We start from the raw sequence: 27,230 nt of genomic DNA, 5'->3' as shown, positions 1-27,230 counted from the left end.
AGCGACTGAACTGAACTGATACCCTGTATAAAACCAGAGGATATCCTTCAGTTTCTTTTTTGTCTTAAGAAGGTTCTCTTTGTGATTTGTCAAATGATTTATTAGTAGAATACAAGAGCTATATATTTGATACAGTTGAATCCAAAATAAATCTTTTACTTTTGGTGTTTTATTTAGGTGACTTAAGTATCTTATTACTTTGAAAGTTTTAGATGTCTTCAGTTCAAAATCTTATAGAATAAGAGGACTTTCTCAAGAAAAGAGAGAAATATAGGTACAGACACATATAATGTTAATATTATTGCACTAAAATATATCAGAGGCTCACATTTCCATGATACACTCTCAACCTGACAAACAATAGTTAGGGATAAGGCTTTGGCTCTTACATTTTGTTTATAGATCAATTGGGGGTCATATTTCAGTGTTGAGTACTTTGAATTGCCTTGATCAGTTCAGTTCAGTCACTCAATCGTGTCTGACTCTTTTCGTCCCCGTGGACTGCAGGACACCAGGCCTCCCTGTCCATCACCAACTCACGGAGTTTAATCAAACTCATGTTCATCGAGTCAGTGATGCCATCCAACCATCTCCTCCTCTGTCGTCCCCTTCTCCTCCCGCCTTCTATCTTTCCCAGCATCAGGGTCTTTAACAAAGAGTCAGTTCTTCACATCAGGTGGCCAAAGTATTGGAGTTTCAGCTTCAGCATCAGTCCTTTCAATGAATATTCAGGACTGATTTCCTTGAGGATGGACTGGTTGGATCTCCTTGCAGTCAAAGGGACTCTCAAGAGTCTTCTCCAACACTACAGTTAAAAAGCATCAATTCTTCAGCGCTCAGCTTTCTCTATAGTCCAACTCTCACATCCATATATGGCTACTGGAAAAACCATATTTTGAGTAGACGGACATTTGTTTGCAAAGTAATGTCTTTGCTTTTTAATATGTCTAGGTTGATCATAACTGTTCTTCCAAGGAGCAAGTGTCTTTTAATTTCATGGCTGCAGTCACCATCTACAGTGATTTTGGAGGCCCCCAAAATAAAGTCTTCCATTGTTTCCATTATTTCCCCATCTATTTGCCATGAAGTGATGGGACCAGATGCCATGATCTTCGTTTTCTGAATGTTGAGCTTTAAGCCAACTTTTTTACTTTCCTCTTTCACTTTCATCAAGAATCTCTTTAGTTCTTCTTCACTTTCTGCCATAAGGGTGGTGTCATCTACATGTCTGAGGTTATTGATATTTCTCCTGGTAATCTTGATTCCAGCTTGTGTTTCATTCAGTCCAGCGTTTCTCATGATGTACTCTGCATATAAGTTAAATAAGCAGGATGACAATATACAGACTTGACGTACTCCTTTCCTGATTTGGAATGAGCCTGTTGTTCCATGTCCAGTTCTAACTGTTACTTCCTGACCTGCATACAGATCTCTTAGAAGGCAGGTCAGGTGGTCTGGTATTCCCATCTCTTGAAGAATTTCCCACAGTTTGTTGTTATCCACACAGTCAAAGGCTTTGGCATAGTCAGTAAAGCAGAAATAGATGTTTTTCTGGAATTCTCTTGCTTTTTCGATGATCCAGCGGATGTTGGCAATTTGATCTCTGGTTCCTCTGCCTTTTTAAAATCCATCTTGAACATCTGGAAGTTCACGGTACATGTATTGTTGAAGCCTGGCTTGGAGAATTTTGAGCATTACTTTGCTAAAATGTGAGATGTGTGAATTGCCTTAGTACGTTTATAAGATATTCTTTGTTTTTTTTTTTTTTATAGTAACATGGTTGTCAAAATGAAGGAATGAATATGTGTGTGTCTGTGTGTGCATATAGTGCTGCCTGTAACCAGTTTCACAGTGACTGAGCTATAAATGAAAGTCTCTCTCCCTAATTTCTTCATCATCCTAGGATTCAGTGCTACATAATTAGTTGCTATAAATTTAGAAGTTTTTCCATTTTTATTTTCAATGATAATATTTTTGTGACCAGAGGCTTTTTCATGAACCTAGGTGGATACTGCCCTCTTACTCCTTGTTTTGCCCCCTTTTTGTTTACTTCCAGACTCAGGGACGTATGTAAGGTTGACTCTGTAAACCTCTGGTCATATGGTTAGCTTTAATGAAAGAATAGATCAGCTTTCCTTAGAATTTTTTGATTTAAAAATTAGAACAGTGTCCTTCAACTTTAGAAACATCCTCTCCTTCCATTCTCTTGTCCCTGTTTTGCATTTATTATTCAAATAAGTTCAGTCTGAGGCCTTTGGTGTGGTTATTCACCCACTTCTCTGCTTTCAGTTAACAGCCAGGTCCTTGCCTGCCGTGCAGTCCGACGAGAGACTCCAGCCTCTGCTCAACCACCTCAGGTAACACAACGGCCACCCTGTCGTGCTTGTAAGTTCCCCTCCAGCACAGTGTAGGTAAAGCACCACTGTGGGTGAAGCGCCCTTCAGGGCTAGGAACTTTACAAAGGTCTTCTCTTTTGCTTTTCTTTCTTTCCCCTTTTAATTCTGTGGTTTAAGTTCTTAGTGCCGTGTGCTTGTTACCCTTGACTGCAGAGTACGATAGACAGTTCTTTTAATTGAATAAAAGTGTAGAACTGGTTGTGAAGTTAAAATGAGTAGCGATGACTGACTTGAGAAAGATTTCAAAGGGAATGAGCCATTTCTTAACTGTGAGACTAAGGCAGACTTGAGGAACCTGCATATATTTTATTGAGCATAGTTGAAATAAGTTTTATTTGTTTTCTAAATTGAAAAAAAATTATCCTCATTATTTAAAAAGCCAACTTGGAAAATACAGAAAAGGAGGAAGAAAAGCCTGTCATCACTATACTTTTATATAATTAGCTATTTTTTTTCATTTTTTCTGTTATTAAAATCTCTCCAAAAGCTGAATTTTATTTTCTTGTATGGTTATCTGTTGAGGTCCTTTAATGGACTGGAACCTGGTGGTACAGAGTCGACAATAAGAAAGTAAAAGAAAGAAAGAGGCTGATGTTCCCTGGTTTACACAGAGAACCAATAAAACCCTGAGACAAAGGGTTTGCACCGCTTATGTAGGCTCAGGGCACCCTCTCGACGAGGTCTTGAAAGCCCAGGTAAGTAAGTAGGCACAGCGGGCCTCTGCGCTCCAAAGAATTAGCCTGAAGAAGAGAGAGAGAGAGATGAAGAAAGACATGGGGACCAAGCTCTGATGGAACAAGAGTGTTTTATTCAACATAGTGTGGGTATATATACTGTCTTACAAGGTAGCTTTTTCAGGAAAGATAAGGATCAAAAATCTTACAAATTATCGAGGAAACATAAGGCTAGAATTCATGTCAAAAAGAGAGGGTTGTAAATAATCACTTTGCATATCAGAAAGGAAGAGGGTCGTAAATAGTTACTTTTCACTGTATGGGAAAGCTAACGAAGGAAATGCATGCATTCCTCAGTCCCTGGGAGCGGCTTGCCAGCTCCTCTTAATCCTTGAATATTCAAGGATTAATAAGGAACAGAGGAATCATGATAGATCAAAAAACAGCACACAGGAAGCCTCCTGTTAAATGCTCCCTAACAGTTATCCTATCGGAGAAGGCATTGGCACCCCACTCCAGTACTCTTGCCTGGAAAATCCCATGGACAAAGGAGCCTGGTAGACTACAGTCCATGGGGTCGCTAAGAGTCGGACACGACTGAGCGACTTCACTTTCACTTTTCCCTTTCATGCACTGGAGAAGGAAATGGCAACCCACTCCAGTATTCTTGCCTGGAGAATCCTAGGGACAGCGAAGCCTGGTGGGCTGCCGTCTATGGGGTCGCACAGAGTCGGACACGACTGAAGCGACTTAGCAGCAGCAGCAGCAGCAGCAACAGTTATCCTATAGTATATTTATCATTTATTACGGAGTATTTAGACCACTTTTCATTCTTTTCACTAGTACAAAAAATGCTGTATGTAAACCTTTATCTGCATTTTTGATTGTTTCCTTAGCATAGGTTTTCAAAAGTGAAATTTGTCAAAGCATATGAATCATTTTAAAGATTTAAGATTTAAGTGTATGTATTTGTTTTTCAAAAACCTTATTCTACTTATGCTCTCATATTGTGCAAGATCCTCCATGTTGCTGTACCCTGAACAGATGAGACAATGAGAACAGTTGCTAATTTAATAGGTTTACCATAGAGATACTGTTGGTATCATGTACCTTGCATTGACTGTATTAAGAGTGATTTTAAAACATTTTAATTATCCATTTTATTGTAAGGTAGTTTTAATTCTCTGTATCTTTGCCCATTTATTGATAGCATTTCTTGGTTTTATTTGATCTTGTGTACTTTAGATATAAATATCAGCTTCCCTGGTGGCTCAGTGGGTAAAGAATCCCTCTGTAATGCAGGAAACACAGGAGACATGGATGGGTTTGATCCCTGGGTTGGGAAGATCCCCTGGAGGAGGAAATGGCAACCTACTCCAGTATTGTTGCCTAGAGAATCCCCGTGAACAGAGAAGCCCTGGTGGACTACAGTACATAGGGTCAACAAAGAGTCAGACAGGACTGAGCAAATGAGCATGCACTTTAGACATAAAGGATAGTAACTCTTTGTTGTTTTTGTTACAAATATTTTTTTCTGTAATTTTTTTTATTATGTTGCCTTATCTAGCATACCTAAATTTTCAAGTTTTATGTAGCTAAGCATGTTCAGCATTTGCCTTTATGGTTTCTTTTTATTCTTTTGAAACCTAGAGTGCCACTGCTTGGTCAGAAATTGGCCTGGAGTTTATTTCCAGTATCTTTGAGTATTGCTTATCCCTCCCCTTGCCTCCACAGTCCCTCTTTTCCTCCTCTCCTGCCTTCTCTTCAGTGGGGAGGGTGAGGTCCAGGCTAACATTTCTTGAGGGACCGGGAGCAGCGTGAATACTGCACCGTTGTTAGCCTTCCTGAGAGCTCTGTGTTAGCGAGCTCTTCCCATCCCCAGCCCAACCCCGGTGTCTCCCTCTGGTGGCCATTTATCTGTGCTGGCTTTGCCCTCTCGGTACCACTTCACATCATCGCTGCAGGTGAGTAGGGTCTGCCCTTTGTAGGGGTGTGAGGCCTTCTCATCGCCGTGGCATCTCCTGTCGCCGTGCACAGGTTCTCGGGTACTTGGGCTTCGGAAGCTGCAGCTCTCAGGCCCTCGAGTGCAGGCTCAGTGGTTGCGGAGCAGGGGCTTAGTAGCCCCGTGGCGTGTAGGATCTTCCCAGACCAGTGAATGAGCCATGTCCCCTGCCTTGGTAGGTGGATTCTTATCCACTGTGCCACCAAGGAAGTCCTATTTTGTTGCTTTTTTCCTTTTGTTGCCTAAAGTTTTTATAATTTATATAATTTATAAATCATATTATTACAGTTCTTTCTCCTATAAAACCACTAATTCAGAAGACATAGACCTAAAGGCTTGGGTCTTACCTCCAGTCAGTGCTCAGTCCTGTGCAATAATGATGGATTCTTCTTCCTCTACCCCAGTGTGGTCATTGTCAACAAGAATTTAGATTAACTACTGACACTTCATGAGTCCTTGAAACTTGCACAAACTGTACATTCATTTAGGGCTTTCATTTGCTGTGGAATTCACTCATGGCTGGTTGCTAGGCAACGAGGGCTGGATGCAACATGTAATATGCACCAACCGATGTTGCTGTTTTTATTATTATTAAATCGAATGGTTTCTTGTTTTATTACCATGTCAGAGTCATCTGTATGTAGGGTGGTAGCTGATGTGCATAGTTTGACACTTTCTATTATACAAAGTAACCTTGTGAAAGTCTTTCAAGCATACTGAATTGTCTCTTTTGGCTGTTTAAATATAATGTTTTTCTCTTACCTTCTTTTTGTTTAGGTCAAAATAGAAAAGAGTACTGTTTAGTTTGAAAGGTGCTAATGATAATCTTGTTAGAAAAAATAATCATCATTGATTTGTATGAACTGTATAGTTTAAATATAACCTAGAGGGGAAGAACATTAGGAGGTTGAAATTGAAATCATTATTAGGTCTTATTTTGTTTAATGCCTTTAATGATCAAAGAGGAATGATGAGTAGCATTTTAATTAAGTTAGTCAATAAAACTAATACGGTAGATGACACCAAAACCTGTAAAAATGATAGAGAAATTCTCAAGTCATTTTACAGGGTTTAGACATTGAAAGAGAATTATTATAACATTTTGCCAACCTACTAATTTAGGATATTGCTTAACAATATACATAATTCTGAGAATGTAGAGGCATTGTGCCCAGATTTTCTTAGTTGAACTTAGCTCTATAGTTAAAAAGTTAAATTAACCACAGGAAAGCATTTTGCTTCAATCTCTTATGGAAATGCAAGCTCTTCATTAGTGGCATCCATCAGGAACTGAGTGCCTATATTGTGCTTGGAGTAAAAAAATAAGACACAATTTCTGTTCTCAAGAAATTTACATTTTGATTTCATTTGAGTGTGTTTAATTTCATTCAAAAGGTTTATGAATGTAATGTGTAAGTGCCTGTGGCAGAAGGTAGTAGAACAAAATGGTGAATATGTTTTTCAATTATGTTCTTGGTGAAAATGAAAAATGTGTTTTATTTTTACTTAAAAAACTGAAGGAAATTTTTGGCCAACCCAATAAAATTTGGAAAAATAGAAACAAATTCCGCCTCACTAATATAACTGCTGCTAGGTTTTTGTTGTAATTGTTGTGATCTCGGTGCATATTTTTAGGTAATAATAATTTAAATGGTTAAACTTTAAATAAAAACATTCTTTTTCATTTAATATATCATTCCTATATGATAAAGGAGAAGATTAATTTTCATGGCTCTAATTTTAAGTGATTTGTAGTATTTAGATGAGGATATATATATCTATCTTTACGTCACCATTCCCATTTTACTGGATATTTAGGCTTTTTTTGTTGACTAAACCTGTGAAGAAAAACTGCAGACTGAGCGGCATCTGTGGCCAGGTGAGGGCCCTGGCCAAGAAGGGGTGCTGCGCTGACTCGTGAGGAGGGAGGTGTCGCCCAGCAGTGGGCAGGGCCAAGAGCAGGGCCGGCAGACCGCGCCACCTTCCTGGGGCAGGAGAGGCGAGAGAGTGGCCACGCTCCTAACAAGGGAACCAGTCACTTGACGAAGGCAGAATTCAGGATGATGAATTTTAAACCTTGTAGTGCATCTGGATTAGAAAATTTTATTGTAGCCATAACAAATTATCAGAAATTGAATGGATCAAAACAGCACTTACTTTTATCATACAGGTCAGAAATGTGACATGGGCTTCCCCAGGCTAAAATCGAGGTGTGAGCATGGTTCCTATTGGAGGCTCTGGGGCAGAACCTGCTGCTAAGCTTATTTGTGTTGCTGGCCAGATTTAGTGCCTTGTGGAGGTGGAACTGAGGTCCTCCCTCCCTTGCAGGCTGTCAGCCAGGGCTGCGTTCCTGCCCCTGCCGCCCTGCGCCCCAGTGGCCTCTCTGTGGTCCTTGCGTGGTCTCCTCTCAGCCAGCAGCAGCACCCCAGTCCTTCTCATTTCTCAAGTGTGACTTATTTGGCTGCATATCTGCCTCCTCCCTGAGAAAGCTTTCTGCTTTACAGGCTCATGTGATTGGATTGTCCACATGGATACCGGGGAGAATCACCCCACCTCAAGGTCCTTCATCTTAATTACATCTTCAGTGGCCTTTTTGCTATATAAGCTAACGTATTCATGGGTGAACATCTTTGGAAGCCATTGATCTGCCTATTACAGTGAGGGTTTTCTCTTGAAGACGGCTTTTAATATTCATTTTCATCAGTTTTACAAGTAAACCACTTCATTTATATACAATATTGAATTACCCTGGTGTTTTATAGTTAGGTCACTTTGTTAGCTTAACATGCTGGAAAGTTGAAAATACGGTTAACAGTGATTTTTATAAGAATATAAAGTTCAGTTCAGTTGCTCAGTTGTGTCTGACTTTTTGCGACCCCATGAACCGCAGCACACCAGGCCTCCCTGTCCATCACCAACTCCCGGAGTCCACCCAAACCCATGTCCGTTGAGTCGGTGATGCCATCCAAGCATCTCATCCTCTGTCGTCCCCTTCTTCTCCTGCCCTCAATCTTTCCCAGCATCAGGGTCTTTTCCAGTGAGTCAGCTCTTTGCATCAGGTGGCCAAAGTATTGGAGTTTCAACTTCAACATCAGTCCTTCCAATGAACACCTAGGACTGATCTCCTTTAGGATGGACTGGTTGGATCTCTTTGCAGTCCAGGGGACTCTCAAGAGTCTTCGACAACACCACAGTTCAAAATCATCACTTCTTCGGCGCTCTGCTTTCTTTACAGTCCAACTTTCACATCCATATGTGACCACTGGAAAAACCATAGCCTTGACTAGATGGACCTTTGTTGACAAAGTAATTTCTCTGCTTTTTAATATGCTGACTAGGTTGGTCAATAACTTTCCTTCAAAGGAGTAAGCATCTTTTAATTTCATGGCTGCAATCACCATCTGCAGTGATTTTGGAGCCCCCCAAAATAAAGTCAGCCACTGTTTCCACTGTTTCCTCATCTGTTTGCCATGAAATGATGGGACCGGATGCCATGATCTTAGTTTTCTGAATGTTGAGCTTTAAGCCAACTTTTTCACTCTCCTCTTTTAGTTTCATCAGGAGGCTCTTTAGTTCTTCTTTACTTTCTGCCATAAGGGTGGTGTCGTCTGCATATCTGAGGTTATTGATATTTCTCCTGGCATATTTAACTTATGTACTCTGCATATAAGTTAAATAAGCAGGGTGACAATATATAGCCTTGACGTACTCCTTTTCCTATTTGGAACCAGTCTGTTGTTCCATGTCCAGTTCTAATTGTTGCTTCCTGACCTGCATACAGGTTTCTCAAGAGGCAGGTCAGGTGGTCTGGTATTCCCATCTCTTTCAGAATTTTCCACAGTTTATTGTAATCCACACAGTCAAAGGCTTTGGCATAGTCAATAAAGCAGAAATAGATGTTTTTCTGGAACTCGCTTGCTTTTTTGATGATCCAGCGGATGTTGGCAATTTGATCTCTGGTTCTTCTGCCTTTTCTAAAACCAGCTTGAACATCTGGAAGTTCACAGTTCATGTATTGCTGAAGCCTGGCTTAGAGAATTTTGAGCATTACTTTACTAGCGTGTGAGGTGAGTGCAATTGTGTGGTAGTTTGAGCATTCTTTGGCATTGCCTTTCTTTGGGATTGGAACGAAAACTGACCTTTTCCAGTCCTGTGGCCACTGCTGAGTTTTCCAGATTTGCTGGCATATCGAGTGCAGCACTTTCACAGCATCAAATTTCAGGATTTGAAATAGCTCAACTGTAATTCCATCACCTCCACTAGCTTGGTTTGTAGTGATGCTTCCTAAGGTCCACTTGACTTCACATTCCAGGATGTCTGGCTCTAGGTGAGTGATCACACCATCGTGATTATCTGGGTCGTGAAGATCTTTTTTGTACAGTTCTTCTGTGTATTCTTGCCAGCTCTTCTTAATATCTTCTGCTTCTGCAGTTCGGACCCTTTTGTTGACTATGATGGCTACTCCATTTCTTCTAAGGGGTTCCTGCCCACAGTAGTAGATATAATGGTCACCTGAATTAAACTCACCCATTCCAGTCCATCTTAGTTCGCTGATTCCTAGAATGTTGACGTTCACTCTTGTCATCTCCTGTTTGATCGCTTCCAATTTGCCTTGATTCATGTACCTAACATTCCAGGTTCCTATGCAATATTGCTCTTTACAGCATCGGACTTTGCTTCTATCACCAGTCACATCCACAGCTGGGTATTGTTTTTGCTTTGGCTCCATTCCATCATTGTTTCTGGAGTTATTTCTCCACTGATCTCCAGTAGCATATTGGGCACCTACTGACCTGGGGAGTTCATCTTTCAGTGTCCTATCTTTTTGCCTTTTCATACTGTTCATGGGATTCTCAAGGCAAGAATATCGAAGTAGTTTGCCATTCCCTTCCCCAGTGGACCACATTCTGTCAGACCTCTCCACTGTGACCTGTCTGTCTTGGGTGACCCCACATGGCATGGTTTAGTTTCATTGAGTTAGACAAGGCTGTGGTCCGTGTGATCAGATTGTTAGTTGTCTGTGATTGTGGTTTCAGTCTGTCTGCCCTCTGATGCCCTCTCTCAGTGCCTACCGTCTTACTTTGTTTTCTCTTACCTTGGATGTGGGGTATCTCTCACAGCTGCTCCAGCAAAGTGCAGCTGCCACCCCTGACCTCGGGCATGGGGTAGCTCCTCTTGGCCGTGCTTGTGCGCTGTAAAGTACTGATTTTCTTTTCAGTTATATAGAAACAAGATAGGAAAATCTTTCCTTGCTTGTTCTACTGGCCATCCAGCCAAGGCAAATAGATACCTTTGTAAACAGTAGACTTTGTAATGAGATTGTATGTATTGGCTGTAACTTGGGAGTCGATGCAGAGTCACAAATCTTTTAGCATCTGAAGAGTTAGTTTTGTTTATCGTTGATTTAACACACATTACGGGGACTGCTTGGTGCCAGATATGATGTTAGGTTCTAGGGATACGTATTTACGTCTGACCTTACAGAAGTGATTGTTGTTCAGAAAAGAGGGAGTCTTGACTGAAGTAGTCACAGTGAGTTACGCGGCTGTCAGCGTTGGATAACGCCTGGCTCTGTGGGGTCACGGCCCCCGTGACGCCGTGTCCATGCAGCTTGTTCCCAACCAGAGGGTCCCATTTCCGTTCACCCCCCGAGTCCACGGTTTCTTAGGGATTTATGGAGTGTGGATGCTGTCAGTCTTCCTGGAAAGCAAAGTTTATGATTATTTATGTTTTTCAAGTAGTTTCATTGCCTGTAGTTATTAAATTTCTCATTCTTTACTCTTTGAGTTTCTTTAAAATATTGATTGTCCTATGTTGAGTAACAAAGAAAATTATTTACACTGTGTTAGGCATAAAGCCCTAACAAAGTACAAAATGGTGACGGTACTGTGGGAAACAGTTTTCCTTTGAAGCCTGAGAAAACGTTGTGGTAGTTACTGTGATATATTAGCAGCTAAAGAGCTTTGCAGTGGAACTTTCTGTGATGATGGAAGTGTTCTGTACCTGCGCCACTCAACCCAGTAGCCAGCAGCTGCTTAGGCTGTTGAGTGCTTGAAGTATAGCTCCTGTGTTTTTATTTTAATTCATTTAAATTTACGTAGTCGGTCGTAACCGATGCTTATTGGATTGGACAGCACGTTTCTCTGTCATACTTGAAATGTGTTTAGATAATCATATATTTTAAAAAGTGTAATAATGGTTTTTAGATGAACAGATTTGTATTTCTCAGTCTACAATGGCTGTGCCCATGGTTCTGGGGCTTGGGGCCATGTGAGGGTCTGAGGCACTGCTCCGCAGCAGCCCCGCACCCCCAGGTGTAGGGTGGTCCCATCGCCCTGGAGCTGCCCTCCCCTTACCTCCCCCCCCCCCCCACCGTGCTGGCGTTGCAAGAGGAGCGTGGTCAGGGGGTGTTCAGGCTGCCCAGCCGGTGAACTGGGGTCCTTCCTGGGTCTTTATGAGCTGCCTGGTGCCACATGTGACCTTTGGAAATTTTGCAAGTCTACGTGTTTGTGTCCTGGGAACCGGACCCAATTCACAGTAAAAAACAAAACTAAATTTGATAGATTAGGCTGAGGTAAGCCAGACGGCCCAGACTCACCAAAGGTGAAGAAGGGTGCCCTCTCAGCTGTTTGTAGCTACTGTGTACAAAGTAGCTCTAAAAAGGTAATACAAAGGGAATAAGAAGCCCGTTTGTAATTGAGCTGCTGTGGTCCTCGGTGGGCAGCAGGCAGACCGTCCACACTAGGCCCCTGGGGACCTCGGTCATAGGACGTAACTGGGTCCTCAGCCTCACGAGGGGCCTCTCCTGGTCACCAGCCCACATTCCTGCGCCTCTGTGATGCTCTCAGCTCTGTTTGCCTCGCAGCAGTGTTGCTGGCTGAAATGAAATTTTTACGTGTTCATTTGAATTTGGTGTTTGTCTGGGGTGTGTGCTCCATGGGAGCAAGGCGTCTGTGTGTCCTCCTGTTTTCCTTTCTCCCTGTTACTGCAGCATGGCTGCACCTCAGGGAAACTCCTGGATGAGCCAGTGCTGGGAGAAGACCCTTTCAGGTTTTAAAGTTTACCTCTCACTTAGGTTTTTTAAGCTACTAAATGTTGAGACTGAATTTTGTCAATTGCAAGGAAAAGCTCTTGGAAACACTAAGTAAAGAAACACTCTTTGGACTTTGTAGAAATTTCAGTGCTGGTTTTGCCTTTTGTTTTGGGACTTGGGACTCTTTCTCGGAATCAGTAGCTAACTGGGGAGAGTCTTTTCTTTCTTTTTCTCAGTGTGATTTTAGAAAGACCCCCATTTTTTTCCTCCAGTGACATATACAATCGTTGAAGACTGTATTTAAAAGCAGAATAAAACCAAACCTGTTATGAACCTTGCTATTTTGATCTGTGAAATGAAAGCCTTAACATGATGAGCCATTGGTAATGGCTGTGCAAGAGCAAAGGAGTGTGCAGGAAGTGTGTGACGGGGTCTCTGGATGTGACTTGTCATAATCACCCTCATTAGCTGTCCCCTTCATCTCCTCTTCCTCCGAAACCCCACCAAACCCCAATCTCATGTTCCTGGTTTTCTGTTATTAGGGAACAGCTGTGAGAGGGCGTTGTAGCGTGCCTCAGCTGTGACAGCCCATCTCAGAAGCGTCCCGCCCTCTGAATTACGGGGAAATGAGACAATGACCGTCAGTTCAGTGTCTTAGTTCTGCTGGGTATTAGAGCTTTATTTCACGCCCACCCATCCTCAGCTTTTCATAACCAGTCTCTCAGGCCAGTCTCTCTTTTCTTTATTGTAATCATTTGACCATCCTGGGTCAAGGTCCAGTCAAAACAGCCTCTCCTTAGGGAGTCATTGTACTTACAGAATATGCCGAGAATGTAAAGGAATATGAAAAAACGTAGTCATCTACGTAGTCATCTCTATGAAAGTAGAGATCTTTTGGGGGGGCTTTAAGTGTATGTGGTGAAAACACCTATGTAGTGTTGTAGAGCTACTATCTTATAGGGGTGTATGTGTATATTTTGTTTTAAATCAATTTTATTGAAGTATAATTTACATACAATGAAATGCACTCATTTTAAGGGTGCAGTTCCATGACTTTGGACAATTGTGAGGTACAGGTATTTTTGATAGAAAAATGAAATGCATGTCAGCACTCTTGCAGTTCACTGGACTGTTGCAGCTTAGAAACTGGAATAAATAGGAAAATATGGACCACATGGGAAAAGACGAGGCCATCTTGAAACAAGAAAGAGTAGTGATTGTGCTGTTTGTAGTCCTCACCTGATGTGGAAACCCATGTCAGCCTGGGTTTTTATTGGGTTTGTGTGCCTCTTGTCTCTTAGTTGTAAGGAAATATACATTATTATCCTTCATGTTGTCTGCCGGTAGATTTTTGGAGACAATTTTTTTTTTTTATGCAAAATGGAGTAAACTTTGTGCTTATGGAAAAATAATTTACATTCAATTTATAATAGAATTTTATTGATTTTGTTCTCATTGGAGTAACTGCAGGCAAAATCACCTGGGCTAACATAAGTTGGATATCATTTAAAAGGGATTTAGCAGTAGAAAGAAACTCATTCCATTGCAGTGGTGACAGCTGTTGAGTGAAGTTTTCTGTGATACTCTCACAGCAGGAAATGATACATTGTAGCTGTGGTTCCCTGATTTCCTGCGGGCTGCTGAAATCCAGCCTGACAGGACTGTGCTTTCTGAATGTCTGAGTAGCCTAGCTTAAGCAGTCAGTATTTTTTTTAATGTCCAAAGTGGATAGAATTGTGATTGCAAAAGTGGATATATGGGTGATATACAAAACCTTTGTTTGCTCTTTTCAAAATTGTTTTTCCATTTGTGCTATGATTACACCTGAGTTTCTGTGAAAAGGTTGTATTGGAACTTGGTATACTTGTATAGAATGATAGAGGAAATTACAGTTCATTTTGAAAGATATATCAGCTTACTTTTTAATTTAAACAGAAATAAGTTTCCTTAATGCAGAGGTCAGTTTTGATTACTTGTGATGCTTTCTTCACTGCTTTTTTATTTGATATCAATTTTTAAATTATGATACCCTATAGCTGCCAGATAGAAAGGAGTAAACAGTGTTAACCTCTTTCAAGACTACTGGTAAATACTTGACACAGAAAGGAAATGTGTTTTATGTGTTACTGTTTATGACCCTCAGAGTTTGTCTGTTGGTAAGGAGGAAGGGCATGGAGGTACTTTCTGAGGTTGGGAGGTGGGTTCTGTCCAGCCTGGGCCCCGGTCCTGTGGTCACTGGGACTCATACCTACCCCAGCATAGCTTCTTACAGATGAGAGGAGAAGGGAGAGTTGTGATTAAGTGTCTGTTGAGGCAGTCTGAGTGCAGGTTGGAAAAGAATTTCCCGACACAGAGAACTGCAGAAAAGAGTGAGTTTATTAAGAACAAAGAGCAGAGATAAAGTGGGCACTTCGAGCGCAGTGGGCCGACAACTCCTGACAGGCCAGGGAGAGTCGACAGTTTCTGTGAGTTAGTAGCCAATTTTTATAGCCACAAGAAAAAATTCATGCTGGAAGGTTGGCATTAGGTGATTGGTTGGGGTGCTATAGGTTGTTTAGTGGAGTGGGCATCTTTGCTTAATTTGGAGTCAGAAAGCTTGTTAGTGGTGATCAGGGGCTTTTGGCAATGGTAACAAAGAGGCCAAGTTAGCTTCAGAGTGACCTTGATTCTGGGCTCTGCTTCTGTGGATCTTGGTACAAGGCCTTGCACCTGTGGCCTGGGCAGGACTCAGCAGTGTAGAGGTGGACCATGAAGCCCAAAGACTCCCAGACAGAAATGTGTTACCCTCGACCCCCGAAGATTCAGGCCACCTCCAAGCTAATCAGAATTCATGACGCTTCCCGAACGGAGAAATGGAGAACTGTGGCTCAAGTTTGGAACCTTGAGTCTCAAGCATAGTGCTGTGAAAACAGGTATATTAACAGTCAGCTGGAGTTGCAGCTTGTATTCCGAGTATGACCAGCAGAGTCTGGTGTAACTTGGCAGCTGGCGTTTCTCCAGGTAGAGCCAGTCCTCACGGGAGGACCTTGGCGGCCTCAGGTCCATGTCCGCTCTCTGCGACCATGCTGCTCAGGAGAAGCAGTGAGCAGCACAGGTATGAGCCACATGTGTAACTTTAGATTACTTCAGTGTCATTGATTTTAGTAATATCTTATTTAACTCACTTCAACATGTAATTGGTATGAAAATTTATTGATGAAATGTTTTACATTATTTTTTCATAGTAAGTCCTGGAAATCCAGTGCAGGCTTTACACTCATAGAATGTCTTAATTCTGACTAAGCTGCATTTCAAGTGCCCAGTGGCCACAGTTGGCTGGTGGCTACCATGTTGGACCTGCAGCTTGGCACAGCTGGGTTCCGTTGAAACCTGCAGTGTTTGCAGCTGGAGTTTGGCGCCGTGAAAACGTCCTAAGAATGTAGATATAGGTATAACCTTCGAAATCATCAGGTTATTCAAAGACATCTAAATTCTATTTCAAGATTAAATATTATATGTGATAGTATAAAAAAGATAGGAAAGAAGTTTAAGTTTCTTCCTGACGGTCAAGGCAAGAAACTGGTGAATGTTAACAAGAGGGAAAAGCAGCAGCCAAAGCATCTAAGTGTAATAAATTGAGGCCTGGATGATAGTGAGGATTACAGTCTGACTGAAGTGTTGGCCACAGCAGCAGTGACCAGGCCATGTTCAGGTCGAGCAGGATCATGAAGCCCAGTGGTGAGAAGCCCCCTGAGTTCGAGTTGGGCATCTCCCAGGCCCTCCTGGAGCTGGAGATGAACTTGGACCTCAGGGCCCAGCTGCAGAAGCTGAACGTCATGGCCACCAAGGAAATTGAAGTTGGTGGTGGTCAGAAAGCTATCATAATCTTTGGTCTCATTCCTCAACTGAAGTCTCTCCAGAAAATCCAGGTCCTGCTGGTATGTGAGCTGGAGAAGTTCAGTGGGAAGCACGTTGTCTTTAGGCTCAGACGAGAATTCTGCCTAAGCAAACTCAAAAAAGCTGTACAAAAAACAAGCAAAAACTTCCCAGAAGCTGCACACTGGTAGCTGTGCATGACACCATCCTGGAGGACTTGGTTTTCCCAAGTGAGATTGTGGGCAGGAAAATCTGCGTGAAGCTGGATGGCAGGCAGCTTGTAAAGCACAGCAGAACAGTGTGGAACCCAGGGTTTAACGTTTTCTGGTGTCTATAAGAAGCTTATGGGCAAGGATATAAATTTTGAATTGCCAGAGCTTCAGTTGTAAACAAACATGAGTAAATAAAATATTATTCACAATTAAAAAAGACAACTTGAGTGAAAAATCATGCAGCAAACACATCTCCTTTGATCCTCACTGTAGCCCATGGAGGGGTACTTTCATGACCCCTTTTATGATCCCTGTTTCCCTGTAAGGAAATTGGAAGCAGAGTCAGCAGGCAGTGAATGTAAACCCAGGACTCGTGGGTCTGACCCCCAAGCTCCTCACCATGCTGCTTGGCTCTCCCTTACTCTGGTGTGCTCCCTGATTGCTGGGCAGATTGGACTTGGGAAAATTATGAAAGTGCGGAAGAATTGCAGCTGATTCCGAAGCTGTTGCAAGTATTCCACTACTCCTGCTCCCTCCTGCAAGGGAAAAGTTTCTCAGATGTGACTGAGTTTTAATTAAGTTGCATGTAGGCCTGTTGAACATGTAGGAAGATGCTTTTGTATATTTTGTGTACAATTAGTTCTCTTATCGTAGATGAATAACTTAAGACCATCACCTCAAAACAAAACAGAAAAAATAACCAAGGACAAACACTGAATTTCTTCTGTGTAAGCTAAGGGTTTGTTACACACAATTGCAAATTTTAGTTTTCTTAGGAAATATTATTATACACAAGTTTGGGGTTTTAAACTTGACAAGACCTCATTGAAGTCATGATTTAGCACTATATTATTGCAAAAGGAGATAGAATTTGCCTTTTATCTTGATGGTTTTTGCTTGGAGACCAGTGTTCCCCGCCCGCTCAGTTTCAGCTCTCTCTTCTCTCTTGCCTCTGCTTGTCTTTTTTGCCGCTTAACTCTACCTCTTCATCTGTAAACTGTGAAATTTCCTTGGTTTCACTGATCTCTTTCTACTTGTCCATCTGATATGTGCTAACCCTCTACTTGCTGAGAAAACAGACTCGTTTATTATCCCTAAGTGTCACCTCTTTATCACGTGCTTACTTTTAAACGGTCCAGCAATGCTAATAAACTCACATTACGTACTTTTCTGAACCAGGTCAAAATTTAAGAGTGTTTTTAATGCAGATAAAATTGTTCAACTACAAATGGTAAAAACACTAAAACAACCAGGCCCGTGACTTTTCCTTATTCCCTGACTGTGGTCTCCTGCCCCTCCCCTCTGTGCCTAGGCCCACCTGGTGGTCACCTTCTTCTCTGGCCTTGAGCTGGCCTGGCAGGTGCATATGATCAGCCTTGACACTGTGGTCAGTTGTCTCAACAGCATCCTCTGGACACTCAGAATTCTGGGTGCTGTCCCTGAGCACCCCTCTGTGGTGCCATTTTGGGGCTGCTCTGGGATGTGTCCTCCCCCTGCTTTGAGAAGGGCCTGTTCTCTGCAGCCTCATCGAGGTTCTCAACACCTCGTCATGTTGCACTGTTTGCATCATCTCTGGGTCCGTCACGACTTTGTGACTCTTCGTTGGTCAAAAAAGTGCTTGATGAAGGACTGAGAAACTGTGCAGAGACTCTTGAAAGTTTATTTCTTTAAAAAGGGTAATTAGAAAAGGACAACTACTGTGATAGAGAAAAGTCTGTTATAGAGAGTCTGACAGTCTAATGGCCTTTAAAAGGATAAGGTTCATTCTGGGTTTTATGCATTTCTCTAGTTCTCTTTGGTGAGTGCAAGTGTTTGTGTTGTTTGTACAGTGGAGTGTAACTGTTACATTTCAGCAAACACTCAGTACTGGTGGACCCACATCTTTATTCTCTGACTTTTTGGTAACTTGAGAAAAACGATATCATTTTACCTTTAGTGCCTTTGGCCTGCTACTCTAGCAAATAGAAGATAAATTAGCATACAGGATGGAAATAAGTTACTCTCCACATTTATGGATGAAAAACTTGGTGGCTCTGACTGCCTGCAATGCAGGAGACCCAGGTTTGATCCCTGGGTTGGGAAGATCCCCTGGTGGAGGGCATGGCAACCCACACCAGTATTCTTGCCTGGAGAATTCCATGGACAGAGGAGCAGAGGTTCATGGGGTCGCAAAGAGTCAGACACAACTGAACGACTAATGCACACAATTAATGCATAGTTTGACTTATCCTTTTTCTTTTTTACTTGTGCCAAAATAGTGGCTAAACTGAGAATTAAATCAAATTTTGACTTTTTAAGATTCTCTGATTAGTCATAAATTCCTCTTTATATTTGGCAGGATAATGATTAGTGAAATAATTTGAATTTTTTGACCCATTAAAATATTTTTTTGGTCCACTGTATTGAAAAAGTGACATTTGTGTTATGTCTAATTTATTCTTTTATGGAAGGTTAGAAGCAAGAAAGCTTTTATGCTGGCTAAAACCCCCTTGTTAAAACTGTATATCAGTGACAGCGAGTGTTTCTTAAAGCTGTGATTATTGAAAATGGACTGAAAACAGTGTTTTTTGGTGGGTTTGTGTGTGTGTGTATCAAACCAATAAGAAACTGGTTTTACTTTTAAAAATTACAGTAAAAAAGTAGTAAAACATTTGTATTAGTTTTTCCCTATTACCCCAATACAGTGATTAAGAAATGTTTGTTCATAAAATTGATCAAGTTTTTAAAGTCATGAAACTGAGACAGTATTTTGACAGTTCATTACACATGTTTTTGCTCATTAGTGTAGCAGCTGCACTATTTGAAAGCTGTGTGACATGAAGCTGCCACAGGCTCTGAGGGTGGCAGAAGGTGCCTCACTTGTCCTCGGCCTGTTGGGAGTCTCATCTCATAGCTTCCTCTTCACTTCCAAGTAAAATCCAAAGGTCCCGTCTCATGAGCTAATGTGAGTTGTTCCTAAGGATTTTTATTCTTTTATGGCAGCACTATTTGTTCCTTTTTCTTTTACCTTAATTGCCTTCCTTTCTCTGTTGCTGCTACTTTACAATTTTTGCAAAGTCTTCTCTTGTCTGGAATATTATATTCTTCCAACTGATTTTCCATTGCCTAGTCCTAATTTCTGCTTTCTTTCTCGAGTATAAACCTGCTTATGTGAATTCTTGCCCCAGATATTTTCATGGTTCTTTACTGCTTACAGACCATTGGATACCCTGCTTCTCATGATTTGTCTTTCTTGTATCTGAAAATCCTCCCCACCTTGGCTTCACCTATCCATAACTAGTACAAATATGTGTTAAATAGCTGTGATGTTCCGACTCCTTTAACAAGATACAAGTTAGCCTTTCTAATCCTGAATGAGTGGAGGAGAAATCTCATTCCAATACTTATGCTTCAGTTCTTTATTTCTGTCACTTTTCTTCTGAGAGTTCCACGCTTGCCCTTACTGGGTTGGCTGGTGGCCATCTTCCTGTCTATTCATAATGTTTTTAGAAATGTGTGTCTGACAGTTTCCTTATATTCTCTCTGTAATTATTTCTAACCAGCAAATTCTTTGTGTTTATCATTGCTGCCATTCTCTTTTTAATTTTTTTCCTTGGAATTTGGCCCTTTTGCATATCCTATCAAAGCACTGAGGAAGCATTTCCTACTGCCCTTCAGGTCCTCTTTATGCATCTTCTCTTTGTACTTTGTATACTGCGTTAATCTGGACTGAGAAAACTGTTTACTCATAACTATAATCATGTTTGTACATCATTTATACAAGACTTTTATATTCATGTATTTGAGCTGAAAAGTTCTGTTAGATGATTGTGATCAATTTATAGCCTAAGAAACGCAAGGATCTAGGAGTGACCCAGCATCTCCCAACTGGGGGACGAATTCTCTCCAGGATCAGCTGCCTCCCTTCCCATCCTGTTTTGTTGTCCTCTTTACTTATTGGTACAGACTGCAGTTGCTCTGTGTACTGGAATATGCTTTAGTGATTTTAGTTAGCACCTTGTGTTTATTATTTCATTTGATTTCCCCAGCATTTCTGTCGGTTAGGCAGGCTTGGCATTCTCAATACTATTTTATGAATGATAATAATGCTGATTGCCAGTTTGCCAAGCCAGTGATTTAAAGGACAGACACAGGAGCAGGTCTCCAGACACATAGCCTGTGCTGTTTTCATTGCCCTGTGTATAAGATACATTGGAAAGGGAAGTGTGTTTTTACTTTGAGGGGATTCAACCTGGGTCAGAAAGATCCCCTGGAGAAGAGAATGCCAACCCACTGTAGTATTCTTGCCTGGAGAATCCCATGGACAGAGGAGCCTGGTGGGCTACAGTCTGTAGAGTCTCAAAGAGTCAGAAACGACTGAGTGACTAACACTTCACTTCACTGAAACATTGCTCTGGTTGTGTTCTGTATTGAAATGTGGAATATTAAAGTTAAATGGCAGCTGTTGTTTTAACTTAGTCTGAATTTTGTGTGCCATGGGACTGCTAGGCTAAGGCTAAAGAGAATGAATCCCTTTATGGTATAGTGTCAGAGATTTGTTACTGGAGGGAGAAATAAAACCAAAGGCCAGAAGATGTGTTTTAGGTACAGGATCATTCTGTGTCACTCTCCACCATTTGCTTGTCCTGCTCTGAGTGATTCTGACCACTCTTAGCCCATAGAGGGGGGATTGTTCAGAGGGGACATCTGCACTTGTGACGCTTTCCTTGCCAGTGGCTGCAGTGTCTTGAGATAGCCTGTAGTTTTTGCTTCATAATCCGTACCCATTAGTGACTTGATTGATTGTAGAACAGCTTTTCTACAGAGCGTCTTGAAAGTGAAAGTGAAGCTGCTCAGTCATGTCTGACTCTTTGCGACCCCATGGACTGTAGCCCAGCAGGCTCCTCCATCCATGGAATTTTCCAGGCAAGAATACTGGAGTGGGTTGCCATTTCCTTCTCCGGGGATCTTCCCGACGCAGGGATTGAACCCGGGTCTCCCACATTGCAGGCAGATGCTTTACCATCTGAGCCACCAGGGCAGCCCTTGAGAGCATCTTGAGGGCATATGTTAACCAGCAGCAAGAAGCTCTAGTGCTGAGCAATGGAGAGTAGAGCATCTGGAATCCCTTGTGATTGTAATGATACTTTAGTCCAGAACTTCCTTTAGTTGTGGGATCTGCATGAGCCCCTGTTTGTGGTTTTCTGTGTAACCATGTGGTTCCTGGACGTCTGCATCTGAGTCCCTGTTGATGGAGCTGTGGGTGTGGAGTTGTATCAAGGAGATGATAAAGTGTACAGGTGGAGACTTTAGGTAGATTGAACCATGTTGCATTTCCTCATTTCTAAATATACAAGACGACAGTATATCACAGGAAAGAGAGTAGTGTGGTCTAGTGAAGAAACAGGAAGTTAGGAGTCAAAAGTTTGAATTCCTACTGCACTGCTGACTTGCTCTCTGATCTCACAAGTTCCCCTCTTCTCAAATATACAGTAAACTCACTTGCTTGGGGCTGTTGTGAGGATATAATTAGAGGATATGGATAAGGACTCTGCACATGTAAGTGCTGTTCACATGTTACTTATTTTAATGAATAGTGATTACGATATGTTAGGTCCTTTAACGAAAAATATTTCAACTCCAGCCTCCTGTCAACACTGCAGGCAGGCAGTGCCATCTCCATTTGACAGACAGGGATCTGGGGGGTGCAGAGTCTTGGTGGCTCACTCTAGGGCCTGCTGAGCAATGGCTTCAGATATAAGCTCTGTTTATCCCTAGCTTTGCACTGTGCTGTTGGAGAAGGAAATGGTAACCCACTCCAGTATTCTTGCTTGGAAAATCCCATGGACAGAGGAGCCTGGTGGGCTACAGTCCACAGGGTCGCAAGAGTTGGACACGACTTAGTGACTAAACCACCACCACCACTGTGCTGTGCTGTGACAAGGGGTCAGTAGTAGAGGAGTGTGAACTTTAACAACAATTTGCATATTGCTCTTAAGGAAATAGCACTCTAGATTAGGAATCGGGAGATACAGATGAGCACTATATTTCTGTATTATTTACAGGGAAAGTTACTTAAACATATTCTATTAAGTACCTTTGAAACACTTGGCTATGTTTCGCCTAAGGTTTATGTGTAAAATGTTGTCTCTTGACTTTTTGTCAGAATTTTGAAAATTTCCTTTGAGGTGATCAAAATATGTTTTATAAATCCTATATTAATATTTTGTTCTTTTTTTTCAGTCATTCCTACACTGGTCAAGACTACAGTACACAGGGCAATGTTGGCAAGATTTCTTTAGATCAGATTGATTCGGTAAGCATCTCATCCTGTTAAACCTTTATCAACAGAGAAAACAGATTTTCTTCAACCAAAGATTATTTTTAGGGTGGGATGATGGAAGAGAATGTTATTTCATTGCTTGCCAGTCATTTTTAAAATAAATCCCGTGTGCTGTGCATATCACTTTTTGTCATTATAGGAAAACCAAACAATCAGAAAATTATTTGTAGTCTGATAAAAACAATTTAATCAGTTTTCCAAAAGGAGGTTTATTTTAAGTGATGACACCTAAATAGTATTTATGAGTTTATATTTAAACACCATATAACTTAGAAAAGGAGAAATGGAGAGTACTAAGAATAGCTGTCTCTTAGGGCCGCTGTAACAGCAGACCACGGGCTGGGTGCCTTGAAAAACAGGCTCTTATCTTCTCACAGTCCTGGAGGCGAGAGTCCATGATCAAGCTGTCAGCAAGTTCAGTTTCTTCTGAGGGCCTCTCTCCTTGGCTTCTGGATGGCTGCCTCATCCCTCTGTCTCTTCCTCTGCTTAGAAGGCTGCTAATCACATTGGACCAGGGCCCCACCCCCATGATCTCATTTAGCCTTGATTACCTCCTTACAGGTCCCAGTTCTGGATACAGCCGTATTCTGAGATTGTGGGGTTAGGACTTGGCATATAAATTTGAGGAGGATGCAGATTATTCCATGACACTAAGTATAGGTCTCTTGTTGCCTCCAGAGTGGGGAGCTCGTTTCAGCTTCACTTTGTGGCTCTATAGGAGAAGCAATGCGTGTACACTCAACTATACTTTTACTGTATAGAATTTCACTTTAATGCACTGTAGGATTTCTGCATTACCCAAAAAAGGGAAACTAAGTCAACCATAAATAATCTTTGTTTAGACAATTACCAAATTATTTACAGTAAATTAGAAGTACACTGAGATTTTAATGCTTGGAAACAAGAGTTATAATGGTGAGTAGGGGGAGATTCTGAGCTTTTGGAGACCAGAATGAATAGATCATCTTCCTATTCGAGAAATTATAATCAAGTAGAAGTTGTTACAGTGAAAGACAAAGAAGCTACCTGGTCAGTCAGGGGAGCAAAGTGAGACCCATCCCTGCTCGGGAGCAAAGTGGAACCTGCCAAGGAGCCCATGAGAGGTGGGAGTTAAGTCTCAGGAGGAGGGTACTTGAGAAGGTGAGGGAGATGCAGCTGAGACCATAAATGAAAAGGGTTTTCTTTAATTGTTAATTTCTTTAACACATTTATTTGTATTTGCCTTTTGAGAGCCATTTCTCTTATTTTTGTGTTTACTTTTGGGTTATTTTAAAATTTCATCTGTGATTCACCAGTTGTGCTTTTGAACATTTATCCCAGGAAAATGAAATGTTAGATACACATGAAAATCCATACACTCATTTATTTGAAATAACCCTCAACTGGATATAACCCAGATGTCCTTCAATGAGTGAATGAGTGAATGGTTAGACAAATGGTATTACATCCATACACTGAGGAGATACTACTCAGCAATAAAAAAGGAACAAACTATTGATAGCTGTAACAATTTAGATGAATTTTGTAGGAATTATGCTGAGTAAAAAGCCACTCTCAAAACTTTATATGATTCTATTTACGTAACGCTCTTGAAATGAAAAAGTCATAGTGGTGGAGAATGGCTTAGTGGTTGCCAAGGGTTTGGGAATGGTGGGGGGCAGGCTGCAGAAGATGGAGGGGTATAAAAAGGGAGATAGGAGGGAGCCTGGTGGTGGGGAATTCTTGAACCTACAGGGAAAAAGTTACACAGTGTTAAGTACACAGAAATGAGCACGTGAGTGTCACAGAAAATCTAAGACTAGTGGATTGTGTTAGTGTCAATATCTTGGTGGTGATAATACACTACAGGTTTACAAGATATTACCTTTAGGGGAAACCAGATGCATGATATCTCTTTGTATTATTTCTTACAACTGCATGGGAATCTATAGTTCTCTCTAAAGAGAAAGTTTAATTAAAAAAGAAGATGAAATAGGTGAAATAAATGTTAATAATTTACTTAACCTAATATATCTAAAATATCATTTTGACATGTAATCAGTATAAAAATATTAATAAGAAAAGCGATTCATCTGTAGTCACAGTGAGACAATAATAACTTCTTTATGGTGTTTGTTTTTATTCCAGTTAAAACTGAATTTGCAATTTGCAAATTAGATTGATTTTATAACAGATATTGTAGGGATTGATAAATAACAAAATATTCTTTTTTTCTGTAGCTTTCTACCAAATCCTTCCCACCCTGCATGCGTCAGTTACATAAAGCCCTGCGGGAAAATCACCATCTCCGTCATGGGGGCCGCATGCAGTATGGCCTCTTTCTTAAGGGCATTGGCCTAACCTTGGAACAGGCGTTGCAGTTCTGGAAGCAAGAATTTGTCAGAGGGAAGATGGATCCAGACAAGGTAATTTTGGAAAATCTGAGGAGTAACTGAAATTTTAATTTGGTCTGAAGACTAAAAAATTTTTCAATGTGCCCTGAAATGTAGTTGAAATTCTATAATTTCACTTACGTAAAAAAAAACTCATGAATTAATCTAATATTTGCTAAACAGAAGATTGATTCGGTTCAAAGGGTAAGATTGAAACAGCCAATGCAAGATGTAAAGTAGTGCTTGGATGAGGATGCTAAACTTCTCCTTGGTAGGTAGACTGCCAGGATCGCTATACCTGAAATTGTGTTCTGAGTTGCATTTCTGTAGGAATGCGTGTGTATGTGTAATACGTATAGGCATATATACATACATGCACAAGTAATATTATTTTCAGAACTAGGAAATGCTGAGAAAAAATAAAGTGAAAACAGTTCAGAATGCATTTTATTGTGTTATGCAGAATCTTTCACAGGGAATTTATTTTTTCCCTCAAACTTTAAAATTTGTTTTGTATTTGGGTATAGCCAATTAACAATACTGTGGTAGTTTCAGCTGAATAGCAATGGCACTTCATTCATACATATACATGTACCTATTTTCCCCCAACCCCCCTCCCATCCAGGCTGGCACATAACACTGAGTAGAGTTTTGTGTGCTATAAAATAGATCTGTGTTGGTTATCCATTTTGAATATGGCAGTGTGTACATGACCTTCCCAAACTCCTTAACTATCCTTTTCCCCTGGCAACCGTAAGTTCGTTTTCTAAGTCTTTCACAGGGAATTTTTAGATAGATGTTTATCACTGTAAACTTGAGATATCATTGTTTTTTCTCATTTTAAAAACTGATATTATATTATGATCATTTTCTTAGGTTGAATCATTTTTGAACATATCATTTGTATTAGTTGCATGAAATCATGTCCTTTGAAAAGAATGTAATTTGCTTAATCATTTGCCTGTTACTGAACACTTGGTTGTATCCATTTGACTGTGTCATAAATGTTATTGCAAACAATATCCTGAGCACATAAATCTCTGATTATAGTTCTGATTGTGTCCTCTGTATGTATTCATCAGGGGAACAGTTTACTTGGTGAAAGACTGTAGACCGTTTTGGAGTTTTGTTGAATTCTATCATGCTACTAAATGATTGGAAAGTCTGTAAATTAGCCATTGTGAGGACTTTGCTCTGTCATTGATATCACTGTATGTTATTGAAAATGTTTTATGATCTTTTGATCTTTTTATTAGGAAGTTGATGTATTAAGTAGATAGGTGTGTTAGGGTTCTCCAGAGAAACAGAACCAATTGTGTGCATTTGTGTGTGTGTGTGTGTGTGTGTTTGTACAAAAAGACAGGTATTTAACTACCCAAGTGATTATGGAAGCTGAGTCCCCAAAGTCTGCAGGTAGCAGGCTGGAGAACCAAGAAGAAAGAGTTGGTGTTTCCGTTTGAGTCTGAAGGCAGGAAAGAATCCACGAGTGAGCTCATGGCCCTCACACAGGAAGTGTGTGTGTGTTAGTCACTCGGTTCAGTCACTCAGTCGTGTCCGACTCTGTGTGACCACACTGACTGCAGCACGCCCAGCTTCTCTGTCTGTGGAATTCTCAGGCAGGATTACCAGAGTGGGTTGACGTTTGCTTCTCCTGAAGATCTTACTGACCCAGGGATTGAAGTCGGGTCTCCTGCATTGCAGACAGATTCATTACCGACTGAGCCCCTGGGGAAGCAGGAGGAGATAACCTGTTAGTCACAGGAGAGTTGGCCTCTTTGTTCTGTCCAGGCCTGGGGAGGGTTGGATGAGGCCCCCCATACTGGGGAGGCATCTGCTTTGCTCAGGCCACCAGTTCAGATGTTAATCTCCTCTAGAAATACCCTCACAGACATATCCAGAATAATATGGCCAGAGGTCTAGGCCCGTGATGGTCAAAAAATTAACCATCACAGTAAGGAAGGATTTATGAGGTGGGGTTTTCAATGAAGGGAGTGAAGTTGAGGTAGCTCTTTAGCCTGGTTTGTGCTGTAACTAAGTGGGGGAAAGAGGAGCTGAAAGGAGGTAGAGGCAGATCTGGGCACCAGGCCTTTGGCTTGTGCGTCTGTCCTACACCCCTCTCATCCCCACCCCGGGATGGTCTCATATCAGGGCCATCAGTATTTACTTTTAAAGCTATGTGTTTGAAAATATTTTTCAAATGAGATTTTTATTTTAAAATATAAAAGTTTTCTTCAAAAATTATTGCAAAAGAAAAATCAATAATTTTTATCTTTCTAGATAATATGTAGCAGTCTGTATTTTCATTAGCTTATTACTGATTACAGCAAATATATTATTTTGACTAAAATGTTTTAAGGTACATGT

General features: G+C 41.1%; 1 protein-coding gene and 1 pseudogene across 8 annotated transcripts in view; both read left to right on the top strand.

The window, feature by feature from the left end:
• PRIM2 (DNA primase subunit 2) overlaps positions 1–27,230 on the top strand; it is a 297,212-nt gene that overhangs the window by 170,760 nt on the left and 99,222 nt on the right. For all 8 annotated transcript variants that reach the window (XM_081519726.1, XM_081519731.1, XM_081519725.1 and 5 more), the window contains exons 8-10: positions 2,290–2,357; positions 22,395–22,467; positions 24,714–24,899. In XM_081519726.1, the coding sequence (XP_081375852.1) occupies positions 2,290–2,357; positions 22,395–22,467; positions 24,714–24,899 (327 nt within the window). The remainder of the gene's footprint in view (positions 1–2,289; positions 2,358–22,394; positions 22,468–24,713; positions 24,900–27,230) is intronic.
• LOC145517394 (small ribosomal subunit protein eS7 pseudogene) lies at positions 15,789–16,349 on the top strand (annotated as a pseudogene).

This window comes from Giraffa tippelskirchi, chromosome 8 (genome assembly GCF_054371585.1).
Source record: "Giraffa tippelskirchi isolate mGirTip1 chromosome 8, T2T-mGirTip1v1.2.pri, whole genome shotgun sequence".
Taxonomy (NCBI): Eukaryota; Metazoa; Chordata; class Mammalia; order Artiodactyla; family Giraffidae; genus Giraffa; species Giraffa tippelskirchi.
The sequence above is the reverse complement of the archived record's forward strand: the minus strand, read 5'-3'. Positions and strand labels throughout refer to the sequence as shown.